Source organism: Maniola hyperantus, chromosome 8 (assembly GCF_902806685.2).
Source record: "Maniola hyperantus chromosome 8, iAphHyp1.2, whole genome shotgun sequence".
Classification (NCBI taxonomy): Eukaryota; Metazoa; Arthropoda; class Insecta; order Lepidoptera; family Nymphalidae; genus Maniola; species Maniola hyperantus.
In genome coordinates this window covers 6,035,726-6,048,415 of record NC_048543.1, presented here as the reverse complement: position 1 = coordinate 6,048,415, position 12,690 = coordinate 6,035,726, and the positions used below count along the sequence as shown (strand labels likewise).

The 12,690-nt window shown below is 40.5% G+C and overlaps 1 protein-coding gene across 1 annotated transcript; it reads left to right on the top strand.

Annotated features, from left to right (window-relative positions):
- The first annotated feature begins 483 nt into the window (after positions 1–483).
- On the top strand, positions 484–12,499 carry klhl10 (kelch-like protein 10). The gene is made up of 13 exons (XM_034971243.2): positions 484–857; positions 1,349–1,512; positions 2,142–2,393; positions 2,923–3,187; positions 4,926–5,090; positions 5,338–5,424; positions 6,035–6,181; positions 6,855–7,047; positions 7,986–8,131; positions 8,568–8,785; positions 9,502–9,682; positions 11,599–11,749; positions 12,234–12,499. The coding sequence occupies exons 1-12, from the start codon at positions 834–836 to the stop codon at positions 11,722–11,724; spliced, it is 1,968 nt and encodes a 655-aa protein (XP_034827134.1). The 5' UTR covers positions 484–833; the 3' UTR covers positions 11,725–11,749; positions 12,234–12,499.
- Positions 12,500–12,690: the final 191 nt, after the last annotated feature.

Below are 12,690 nucleotides of genomic sequence, written 5' to 3'. Positions count from 1 at the left end.
TTCATAAATTCTTTCGAAGCGGATGTCTACGCATCTATCTGCATGCCAAGTTTTAGCCCGATCCGTCTAGTGGTTTGAGCTGTGCGTTGATAGATCAGTCAGTCAGTCAGTCAGCTTTTCCTATTACGCTTAACCAGCTTTTAATTACGAATATATTCTTTGCTCTGACCTAGTTGTGACCCTATGTACTGAGTCCCTAATTAAAAGTATGTGATGTATACTGGTTCATTCAAATGAGGAAACCTTATTCAATCAAATGATCTTGCATGGATACGAATGCGTAAAAATTGATTGGACATATAATTTAGTAACTGTTGAACAACTAAGTATGTGATGGAAAATCCTATTTCAATGTTAGTTGCAAACCCCTTAATTTCTTTTACTTGCCTATTTAATTCAAATAAATCCAGCAGTATTTCAATTTTATTCTAAGTAATTTTAATTTAGTATGACTCCAGAAATTCTTTGCTCCAAGGTTCCTGCATTCGGAACAGTTTGGTTTTGAAAATAATAATAGATAATAAAAAAAGATTTCGATTTCAGCAAAGAGCAACATTAAAAACTTGTTAAAAATGAAAATACTGTTCTGCAGTAATGTCATTTGGAAGAAAAAGGTTTGACATGTTTTGTCATTCTTGTATCATTTTTTTGCTAACCTAAAATGTTTTTTCAAATGGCTTAATTTTGCTATTTTTTAGTATTTTTTAACGGTTACTTTTGCAAATTTACTGAGCTAAATCTCGTACGTATCGCGATCTGTTCTTCCGCCTTGCATTTAAGTTTTTATATGCGTGACAATTTATTAATGATGACTTTCCGCTAGTCATAATAAAATGGAAAATGACCCGAATAACACAGTGAGTACTGCAAAAAGACAAATATGGTTTAAAACAACATACCTACTTCTGATAATACTCATAAACCAGTTTGAGACACCACCCACAGCTATTTCTTAGTTCGTGTTCGCGTAGGCTTTTGTGCTACGACTGCTACGACTACGAGTATTAACGAGATATCGTAGCTTGCTTGCTTTCGTCCTTTTTTGGATTGCTATTTTGGTATATGTATACTTCTTCTATACTTATAAATAAAATTGATGTCTGTCTGTAATTTCGAAGCTCATATAGTTGTTTGTACTGTACCATAACTGAATAACACGTTTTTAATTTTTTTGTCTCTCTGTCTGTTTGAACGGGCTAGTATTTAAATAATTATTTTCTGCCGCTTGTATTTTCGTATAGATACCTACTCTTCTGGCAACGCTGATACCGACTACTGTAGTAGTAATACAGTAGTAATAGTGGTAAGTATGATGATATTAATTAATATCTTAGTTATCGGTCGGCAGACAGCGGGTCGCGAGACTGGGCGATGCATGTCGGTGGCGGCGATGCAGGCCCTGCACCGACTGCGCGAGTGCCGCTTGCTGTGCGACGCGATCGTGCGCGCGGACGACGGCGCCGCCTTCCCCGTCCACCGCGCCATACTATCCGCCTGCAGTCCTTACTTTTTGTAAGAATCCTCTAATTATTTTCACCATCATCATTATCAATCTATCGCCGGCCCGCTACTAAGCACAGGTCTCTTCTTACCCCACTGGCCACACACTACCCGTGTGGCATGAGGAGAAGCGAGGGAAGGTGGCAGTGAGGCACAGACGCAGTGAAGCTGCGTTACTCGCATTCCGCACGCCATGTTCCTCGTTCGGACATGAACGCGAGTAACGCAGCCACACTACGAGCAATTACGCACTGCACTTCCGTCATCTTATTTCTCTCCGCCATCCGTGAGAATATCACGGATGTGCCCCGGATTCCAATCGGACATATTATGTCATAGATATGTCAAAGATATCCACTGAATAACTTGAATTTGGATCAGAGATCGGATACTAATCCGATCTCTGATTACTGCGATCTTGATGAAAGCGTACTTACAAGCGTAAGTGCCGTGATCGGTCCGAGTTTTTATATCCGTATTTTCCTGGACCGGACCTTCGTCGTCTACCAGGCGGTATCTACTGTCGGACTGTTTTACTTTCTGAATCTGTTAGTTTGTAACTACTTTCTTACGTACTTACTTACTTTTTTGCGAAAAGTGAGCAATCTATGCTTTGCTTTAATATAGATTATCTCCAATAGGGCATTGTTTACAACAACTTTACACTCGCGAGAACAGAGCGATGTACAGATATCGGGCGTGCGCTCAGAGATCCTGCTGTTGCTGATCGAATACGCTTACCTCCGTCGCATCGAAGTGTCCGACGCCAACGTACACGAGCTACTGATGACTGCGGACTACTTGGCGTTCCTTGGAGTGCTGCAGCTTTGTTGCGAACATCTTAGAGCCTCACTGAGCCCCAGGAACTGTCTTGGTATCGTGATGTTTGCTAGGTAATTATTTTCATTATTTTATGGACGGACGACATCAGACGAGTCGCAGAGAGCCGCTGGATTCAGGCGGCGCAAGACCGTGGCGTGTGGAAGTCAAATATCAGCCGGTTTCATTTGGTCACGTGATCCGAGATGCAGAGAGCGGGCGGTCTCCCGTGCCTCTTCAATCTCGAGAGAGATATACCTAAGAGATAAGTTTACGCGATTTAAAAAAATGATACATAAGGAATAATAAGCTTAATAGGCTATGATTCGCCAAAACTGATTTAAATCTATGTGTTAGGTACATGCGCATGCGATATGCACCGCCCGCAGGTATTATTTTGATAGCTGCATGAGCATTTTTCAAAATATGGTTATCTGGAGAACAACCCATAGTACGCGACAGGTCGCGGGGTGGGGGCCCGCACAGCCCCCGCATCAACCCGGTGCGGGATAGCGCGAGTGACGTGCGGGTGTGCGAAGCGTCCCCCCGCCTTATACCCCGATTAACATCTCGATCAGTCACGCACTATACGTTTTTTTTCAGGCGGGTATTTTGCTACAAACTGGAGTCCGAATCTCGAAGGTACCTGCTTCGTTATTTCGTGACAGTGGCGACCCAAAGCGATGAGTTCCTACATCTTCCGATCGATGAGCTCAACGGCGTCATATTAGAGGATGAGCTAAACGTTAAGAGCGAGGAAGCAGTGTGGGAAGCCGTTTTGCGTTGGGTCAACTATGACCCTGATGCACGTTGGCACCATACCGTTAAACTTATGGGCAGTATACGGCTTGGATTACTTGACACTCAAGTAAGAGCACCTACTTTTTACACGACTGCTCAAAAAAAGGAGTGTACCTAATGTTTTCAGGATTCATGTATTTTTATGTAGGTAGGTACTGTTGTAGACGAGTATAGGACTATATACTAGGACATACGATTACCCACGACTTGTTTAAATTAGAAGGTATACTTAAACCAAGAGTATTGTTTGAGCATTTCATCATCTGCATCATCAACCGATAGACACCACTGCTGGATATAGGTTACTTGTAGGGACTTACACAAAACCTTGGGACCTTAACGTCTATGGTTTTTGTAACTACGAGTAGGTATGTGCGGTGTGCCCCGCCCATTTCCACTTCAGCTTCGCAACCCGTTGCTACGTCAGTTACTCTGGTTGAGACTACGGATCCCTCATTTCTGATTTGATCACATATATTTTGTTTGAGCATTTGTGAGTAGGTAACTAATGAATTTAGGTATATAATCTAGATTTATACTTTGCCTCTCTGCGTTGCAATTCTCGTTACTGAGGTTTAAACCCTTTCATGAATCACACAATAGTGGGTATTTCTCGGGATAATTCCGCATACAATACGTACGACTTGACAGAATGAAGTACGATTTCGACCCTTTATGTTATCGATTAATTAACTACTTATTACTAAAGTATCATGATGGGAGCGATGACTTAACGTGCTTTCCAAGAATGCACAACATGTAAATAATTGGCCGATAATTCGGACCTCCGATCGGATATCCATACTTAGGTACTTTATTTTTTTTAACGCTGGGAAATGCGTTTACGCATCCCCCCCTCCTGGAAGCCAGCCAGCCAACCAACTGGAGGGAAGGTATGTTGGACTCGCCGGCCGAGAGGCGACCGGAATACCCACTAAAACCCAGCGGCATTCCTGCACGTCGCCTGGTGACTGGGTCACGGGAACGCCGAAGCAAACCACCGCGACCCAGTCAGCGACATCCGCCGAGGCGGACCCTCCACCGGGGACCCCACCCCCGAGGTCCCCACACCGCACGTCCGAGGCACACCGACCAAGTGCGTGCGCCTCCCGACCCGGGGACGGGGCGACAACTGCACACTCCGTGCACGTCGCCCGCGTCCCATCCTCCGCCTCGTCCGCTGTGCCCTCTGCTAGTCAGAGGGACACGCGGAGAAACCATCCCCCTGCCAGGTCATTAGCCATGGCCAACAATATCCCCGAAGAGAGATTGCTAGCCATGTTACCGGGGTGCACCGGCCCGAATACTGCTCTTCCCCTCGGATGCCCGATGCATCCAAAGGGGACCAGCAGCACCCAGGCACACTGGGAGGTTACCTAGCTGGCACCCCATATCCATACTTACTGGCTTAACTTGGGTTAATGTTGCTTAACTAAACGATTGATATGCTTAAGTCGTAATTAGGCCATCATCATCATCAACTTATTGCCGGCTCATTACTGAGCATGGGTCTTCTCTCAGAATTGGCCATGGTCTATCACGCTGGCCAAGCGTGGATAAGCAGATTTAATACCAACGTTATAGAGATCTCTCAGGAGTGAGGCATACAGGTTTCCTCACGATGTTTTTCTTCACCGTTAAATAATTTCACATACTTAACTCTGAAAAGTTAAATGGTACGTGCCTAGGATTGAACCCCGGACCCCCTTACTGGCCGGTCTTTACGTTTCTGAAGTCGACGTTTCTGCTTTTTAGTACTTAGTCAGTTCACCCCTCAAACTTTTAAAGTTCCATATTTTTTTCAGTTTTTCTTGGAAAACGTCAAAGATCATCCGTATGTGACGGGAAATGAAGGTTCGCGCCCGATCATTATCGAAACGTTGAAATTTCTCTATGACTTGGAGATGATTGCGCAGAGAGACGGGGAAGTGGCAACGCCGGAAATAGCGCGACCCCGAGTTCCACATGAGGTTCGAATTGTTCTTCTTCGTCGAGTATAGTCCGCGACAGGTTGAAGACCTTTTGGAACATGTGAAGGGAAATATCTGAAAATTTCAATTCCTGTGATAAATACCTACAAAACAAACATTAATATCATTTCGCGGTTAATTTCAAATACTTAAGTAATATTTATATGTTTCCTTCCAAGGTACAGTACCATCAGTAGGTTAGTTGTACCTATACACTTTTTTAATTTGTCAATATTATTTTCCTTAGGTTTTATTTGCAATAGGCGGATGGAGCGGTGGTTCGCCCACTGCATTCATAGAAACTTACGATACAAGAGCGGATCGTTGGATTAAGGTTGGTGTCCCAATAATTGCTTAACTTAATCTGGTGTAAGTAATTAGGTTCAACGTAAGTATACTAAAAATAGGATTGGATTTGATCGCGGACATGCACATCTAACTTTTCGGAGCTGCGTTTTAAGCAACTATATATCACTTGAGAGGGAGTAAGTACATAATAATTATGTTCACGAAACTGTGATGGCGAGATCCATCTATGGAAAATGTTCCTAAGTTTCCTTTTTAAGTACATACATTTAACTTACTGCGAAATGAAAAATTTAATCATATTTAATCAGCTAATAGAGGCGTGTCACTTTGCCACCCATTTTCTAATCACTTACCTACTTACTTATACCTAATTAACATTTTATTACTGAGGTCATGATACGTTTTTTGACTCCACATGATTGCCGCTACTTATCGTTCACGTGTCGCAAAATATTTGTTTGTAGCAGAGACAGTTTGTTTATTTAATGACGAAACAATTTATAGAATGTACTTGCATGATTCGGGGCTAGGTAAAACTCTGATACCCTCTTGCTCCTGTTAGGATTGTCCTTTTTGTTTACTTGAATACTTAATACCTACTTAGTAAGGTGGTGATTTCTGTTTCGTTTATCTAGGTGGAAGAGGTGGATCCAGCTGGGCCACGAGCCTATCACGGCACCGCAGTGCTGGGCTACTGCATCTACGTCATCGGTGGCTTTGACGGGATGGACTACTTCAATTCTTGCCGCTGCTTCGATGCAGTTACTAAATCTTGGCGAGAGGTAATAAAATAATACCTCTACATTCTATCTCGCTCTAGATGTGAATCTCGTAAACTCGAAAAGTACGCGGCAGAAAGTAATGTACATCGACCTTTAGAAAGAAAGAGTGTTTTTGTAGAGCATTGTCTCTGTGGAGACCAATAACACGTCACATTCACATAGTTATGAGTGACAGAGACAATCCAAATGTCTTTCTAAAGTTCGATGTACATTATTTTCTGCCGCGTACTGAACGTAGGTAATAAGGACATTGCGGGTGCGCTTTGTTAAAATGTAGTTTTTAAATTAAATGATTTACTTATTTGTTATAAGGTCTTTTTACAAATTGTATCTAAATAAATTGATGAAACTACTTAAACGTACTCTGTATACCTCTACTACTTTCGCTATGAGGAATTGAGAATGCATTGAAAATTTTTGAAAGGAACATTTAATTTAATCAATTTAAATAATAAATAATCTTCTCACACGCATACACACAAAAACACGCACAAACATACAAACACTCCCTGTCATTTCCTGAAACAATTCCCTGTTCCCTTTTATCTTTCTCTTTATATTTACAACTTTCTGGTACAAATTAAAAAAAACACATTCACACACACGCAGTTTAATAATTAATTGAAGTAAGTATTACCTAAACCTACTACATAAGTACTAAGAAGTTTTGTAGGTAGCCCCGATGAACGCCCGTCGATGCTACGTCTCCGTAGCGGTGTTGGGCGAGACGATCTACGCCATGGGCGGCTACGACGGCCACCATCGACAGAACACGGCCGAGCGGTTCAACCATCGCACCAACCAGTGGTCATTAGTCGCGCCCATGAATGCACAAAGGTCTGACGCTAGTGCCGCGTCGCTGGACAGTAAGTAACAAGTTTTGTAGGTGGCTCCGATGAAAGCTCGTCGATGCTACGTACGTCCGTAGCGGTGTTGGGCAAGATGATCTACGCCATGGGCGGCTACGACGGCCACCATCGAATAAAACACGGCCGAACGATACTTACTTTTTAAATTTATTTATTATTAATCACAGACATATATTAGGTACAATATATGTCCGTGTTATTAATATTTATTTTGCGTCTTACGTTGATATACGACCTACTTGGTAGCACTGAATGTCGTTACGTAGCGATAATTTACCACCTCCGATATTAAATATTTGCCTCAGAAGCAAATAGTTCTAGAAGTCGACCTATTCACATCTTGTTTACGAGTGATTATTATAGACATAATATTATTGTTGTTTAACTATTATTATTTAAGTAAGTATTTATTTTTGCATGATGTAAATATCGTTCCTGATAATCAACTTCTTATCTCATCAATGTACCTAAATCTTCTTGGACTCCGGTGATTTACTTGACAAATCTGCATTTTAGCTTAATTTGATGCAGGATGCAGGTTTGTCATAATGTAATTATTATAAGTTCTAAGTACCTACAATCCTAATTGCAGGGGCAATATTCGAAGGGAAACATAATTTTAAATTCATCATTATTACTGCTGGACATACAGTCTCTTGTGAGGATTCCCACACTGTTTGTTATCGTCTGTCTACTTAGTGGGGGGTTTTCCAAAGCACGCTGCGCTTTCCGGTGCGAGTTCGCCATTCTAGCACCTTGAGACCCCAACGTCTATCGGATGTGCCCTGCCCATTGTCATTTCTGCTTCACAACCCATTAAGCTATGTCATTTACTCTGGTACTCCTACGGATCTCCTCATTTTTGCAAACTCCAAGCATAGCTCGCCCGCTTTATTTTAAAGATTTAAAAGTAAGTAGTTATCATCCCTATCCAGACAAAATTTATATAACTGGTGGCTTCAATGGTCAAGAGTGCATGAACAGCGTGGAAGTGTACGACCCCGACACGAATCAATGGTCCAACCTAGCTCCCATGCGCTCTCGCAGATCCGGCGTGTCGTGTATCGCTTACCACAACAAGGTATTTAGGTACATTAAATCTATTTTTTTAATTACAAATATTATTATAATTTATTGTTAAACTTTGGATAACGCAGCTATTATACGCTAGACTGTTTGATTGTGTGTTGATTTATATCAAATCGTATTATTTTTATAACATAACTAGCTGATGTCCGCAAATTTCTTAAGGTTTTTCTTTGATCTTTAAATGTCCCGGATAAAAAGTAGCCTATTTAACTCTCCCTCCAGCTCTTCAACTATATCCACGCAACGCCAATTCGTTGCTCCGTTGCGGCACGAGGACAAACCAATAAACCAACAAATAAACACACTTTCGCTTTTATAATAATAATTATGGTAGTGACTAGTGATAGTATGGAATGGATGAAGAAGATTTATTTTCTTGCATTGCTTATATTATTTCCTATAGTCCTATAGACCTTTTGCGTCGTCAGATCTATGTGATAGGCGGATTCAATGGCATCTCGAGGATGTGCAGCGGCGAGGTGTACGACCCTACCACAAACACGTGGTCGCCGGTACCTGATATGTACAACCCGCGGAGCAACTTCGCCATCGAGGTCATTGACGATATGATCTTCGCAATCGGAGGCTTCAACGGCGTCACTACCATCTATCATGTTGAATGTTACGATGAAAGGACTAATGAATGGTAATTTGATTCACTTTTGGACTAAGTGGCGGAAGCATACGCATTACCTAACTGGCATGGCCTTAGATATTTATATCTAAGTACCACGGCGAAAGTCTACAATAGATTATCTCTCTGGTATATCGTACTGTGCCTATGTCCTTTACAAATGGTATTGTAAAGAGCTAAGCCTTCGTATTTTCTGTAAAAAAATATATTTTAAAATTAATTTGAGAAAAGTACCTAGTCCAGCGCTTTTCGTACAAATTTTGTTTAGTTCTCATTTGAATATCAATCAATCAAAAAATGCATTTCAAAATCAATCAAACTCAAAATAATTTTTGTGAACACGTTGCTTTTTTAACCGACTTCAAAAAAAGGAGGAGGTTCTCAATTCATCGGAATCTTTTTTTTAATATCTAAGTACCTATGTTTGTGGTTTTCCATATTTCTGTAAAAATGTGTACTTAATTGTAAAATTAAACGCGCTCAAAAATTTACATACAAATTTTTGAGTCGGTGCCAACTTAAATTAACTTAACCAACTTAACTTACCTAACTATAGGTAAAAAAATACGGGAGAAAATATTTGAAAGAAACCCTTGAATGTTGGATGTGACAGTGTAGCCTACCAATTTTCTCTCCTTGAAAAGTGCATTTTGCTTTGTGCTAAGCAATGGAACAATAAAAAGACTGATTTAAATTATTGTAAGTACTTAGCCTATTTTTTTGTCCAGGTATGAAGCAACAGACATGAACATTTACCGTTCGGCGCTCTCAGCGTGCGTGATAATGGGCCTGCCTAACGTTTACGATTATATTCACAAGCACCGGGAGCGATTGATGGAGGAAAAGCGTCAGAAGATCTTGCTCTCGGAGACTGCGCGGCATGGACAACATCGTACAGCACTCCCCGATGTAAGAAATATGGTTCAAGGCACATTGTGGTAGGGATGAAACGCCGAGAAGTGTCTAATTCGCCGAAATCACGGCGTAGTCGCTCGCAATGCGTCGACGCCTTAATATAGCTATTATATAGTCCATAAAAAGTGACTTTTCGCGCACCATTTAACTCTAAGGGTCAATCACCATGTCAAAAGTACGGGTAACTTTTAAAATCAGTGTGTGTTTGTTTGTTGGTTTCTCCTTCAATTACGTCGCAACGGTGCAACGGATTGACGTGATTTTTTGCATGGGTATAGATAAAGACCAGGAAAGTGACATAGGCTACTTTTTACCCGGGAAAATCAAAGAGTTCCCTCGGGATTTTTAAAAAACCTAATTCCACGCGTACGAAGTCGCGAGCATCAGGTAGTAATGACTAAAAATCGTACTTTTGACATGAAATTTGACACAAAAAGTTAAAATGGCGCGTGAGGAGTTAAATTTTACGCGTTATACCTACTATTTTATACACCTATTCTGTTCCATAGTGAAGTAAAGTAAGTAGTTACAATGTTCAGAGGGTCAGCTTGAGGCAAGTCTTCTCGAATCTGCGCGCGTTTTGGCTTTGGCCACAGACAAAATTAATAATTTAGCTTCACACAAAATAAGTAAACTAGTAGTAGGTAAGCTTTTGCTTGGTTTACTATTATTTTACTGTTAGTTTGTAATTTTTAACAAGTCTACAAAAATAATTAAATTAAAATTCTGAATAAGTAATAAAAAAATCTCAATAAGTATAAATAAAGTTCAGTTTATTTTGAAATATTTTAGAAAAGATGCGTTGCGTCGCTTCGGCTCTGCCGCAATGTGCCTTGATCTTGAGTAGGTATGCCTTTCTTCATATTATTAGTACTTATTTAATTAGGACTCCTTATCATTCTAAGTACACCTACCCATATTTTATCGATGCTACTACTTTTATACCGTTATGTTATACCTAAAATATATTCAACTATGTAATTACTAATTAGATACCTACCATAGCTCTACCGTTACTGCTTTTACAAAATGTGCGGTCTACCTAACGGTACTTTCTATTTGTAGAATGTATTATCGAGTTATCTAAATAAATAAAAAATCCAAACTCAATGACTGACTGACTGACTCATCAACGCTCATCCCAAACTCTCTGACCTAGAGAGCTGAAATTTTTCATAAAGGTTCTCTTTCTAATGTAGACGACGATCAAAAGAAGATTTTTCGGATTTTTCCCACAGAAGTCAAGTTGCGGTTAGCCGCTAGTTCAAACTAAAGTATTTATGGCCTTTACGTCAAGGTTTTGTATGTAATTAAAATATTATGATACTATTATAACAAAGACACAATTTGCGATAAATTTGCTCCAGAGGTCAACAATATCATAAGTTATGCGCGTATCTAGTGCCTTTGGTATCTCATCCAACTTTGACTGAGTAAAGTGAGGCACGCGATTTTTTAAACAACAAAATTTAATATGTACCTACTTATTTTAGTTTTTGTCCGTGCGAAATTATTTTTGTTTTCCGGGGGGGAAAATAGCCAAGATCATTCATTCCTTAATCTTATAATCCTCTTCTTAGGTATAGTACGCGACAGGTCGAGATGGCAATTGGGAAGGAACGCCCCGCACACCCGCACAGCCCCCGTGCTAACCCGATGCGGGCTAACGCGGGTGACGTGTGGGTGTGCGGGGTGGTCCCCCCGCCTTATAGCCCGATTACCATCTCAACCTGTCGTGGACCATAGGGTACCTACCTTCCTTGCCGTCAATAACACGTCATCCGTTACGAAGATATATTATTTTGGTAACTTTTTTGGGTTTGATAATTAAGCCTTATAAAAGGTAGTTATTTTAAAATCACAGACAGACTAATAGATAATTTAGAGGCAAGCAATCATTTGTTTAAAAGGTACATTTAATGGAAGACGATGATATGCTTGAGCAATTGGGCCTGATGGAGAACCAAGTGAACAACGACATCCCGATACCGCCGCCGCCGCCGCCGCCACAGGCCATGGAGCAAGACAGGAATTAGTTAATGCTGCAATGCTGTTTATTCAGTAAATACCTACTTACATTTTTAATCTTTATTCTCTATCCATATCACTACCTACCCCAATTATGACTCTTTGTTTGTTGGTTTATTGATTTGTCCTTTAATTACACCGCAACGGAGCAACGGATCGATGTGATTTTTTGCGTCATCATCATCATCTTCATCACACCCATTGCCGGCTCACTACAGAGCACGGGTCTCCTCTCTGTGAGAATGGTTTTGGTCATAGTCTACCACGCTGGCCAAGTGCGGAATTGCAGACTTCACACACCTTGGAGAACATTATGGAAACTCTCAGGCATGCAGGTTTCCTCACGATGTTTTCCTTCGCGGTTAAAGTGATATGGTGGACCCCGTGCTCAGTATTGAGCCGGCGATGAGTTGATCACGATAATGATGACGACCTACCTACCCCAAACTTTGATTTATTTCAAATTGAGCTTCGCGTTGGCAAACTAGTTCAATATATAATTTATTTTTCTTTTCAGGTAGCCTACACTTATGTCATTCCACTTAGTAAGACAAGACACATAGTACTTAGTAAGAAGGCGACATACTCACTGATTGTTATAATGTAAAATTTACGTACTAAACCGATATTTATATTTGTAATATTTACATCTATTTTAGTAATTTTGGCATATTTTTAATGTGGTTGTATTTCATAATGTGATCATACCTGTGTTTTTGGAACGGTTTTTGAAAATAATTGTATCAAATTTTTCGGACAAGTATACAGTTTTGACTTGCAAAATTATTGTTTTAATTACTAGAAGTGCGGAAAGCCACTAGGAACTTACTAATTATGGTATGTAGGTATCATATTAGAATTTCTCCTTAATCATTCAAGTTTCTTAAATCTAAGAGTTTCACGTGTGCTTTGTAAAAAAAAATGTGTGAAAGAAGTCATGGTGTCACTTCGTATTAATTTTTGCTTCAGATTTG

Coding starts and splice junctions, on each gene's coding strand:
- klhl10 (XM_034971243.2), top strand. CDS start 834: ATGGAAAATGACCCGAATAACACA. Junction 2,394..2,922: donor GGTATCGTGATGTTTGCTAG/GTAATTATTTTC, acceptor GTTTTTTTTCAG/GCGGGTATTTTGCTACAAAC. Junction 8,786..9,501: donor GATGAAAGGACTAATGAATG/GTAATTTGATTC, acceptor TTTTTTGTCCAG/GTATGAAGCAACAGACATGA.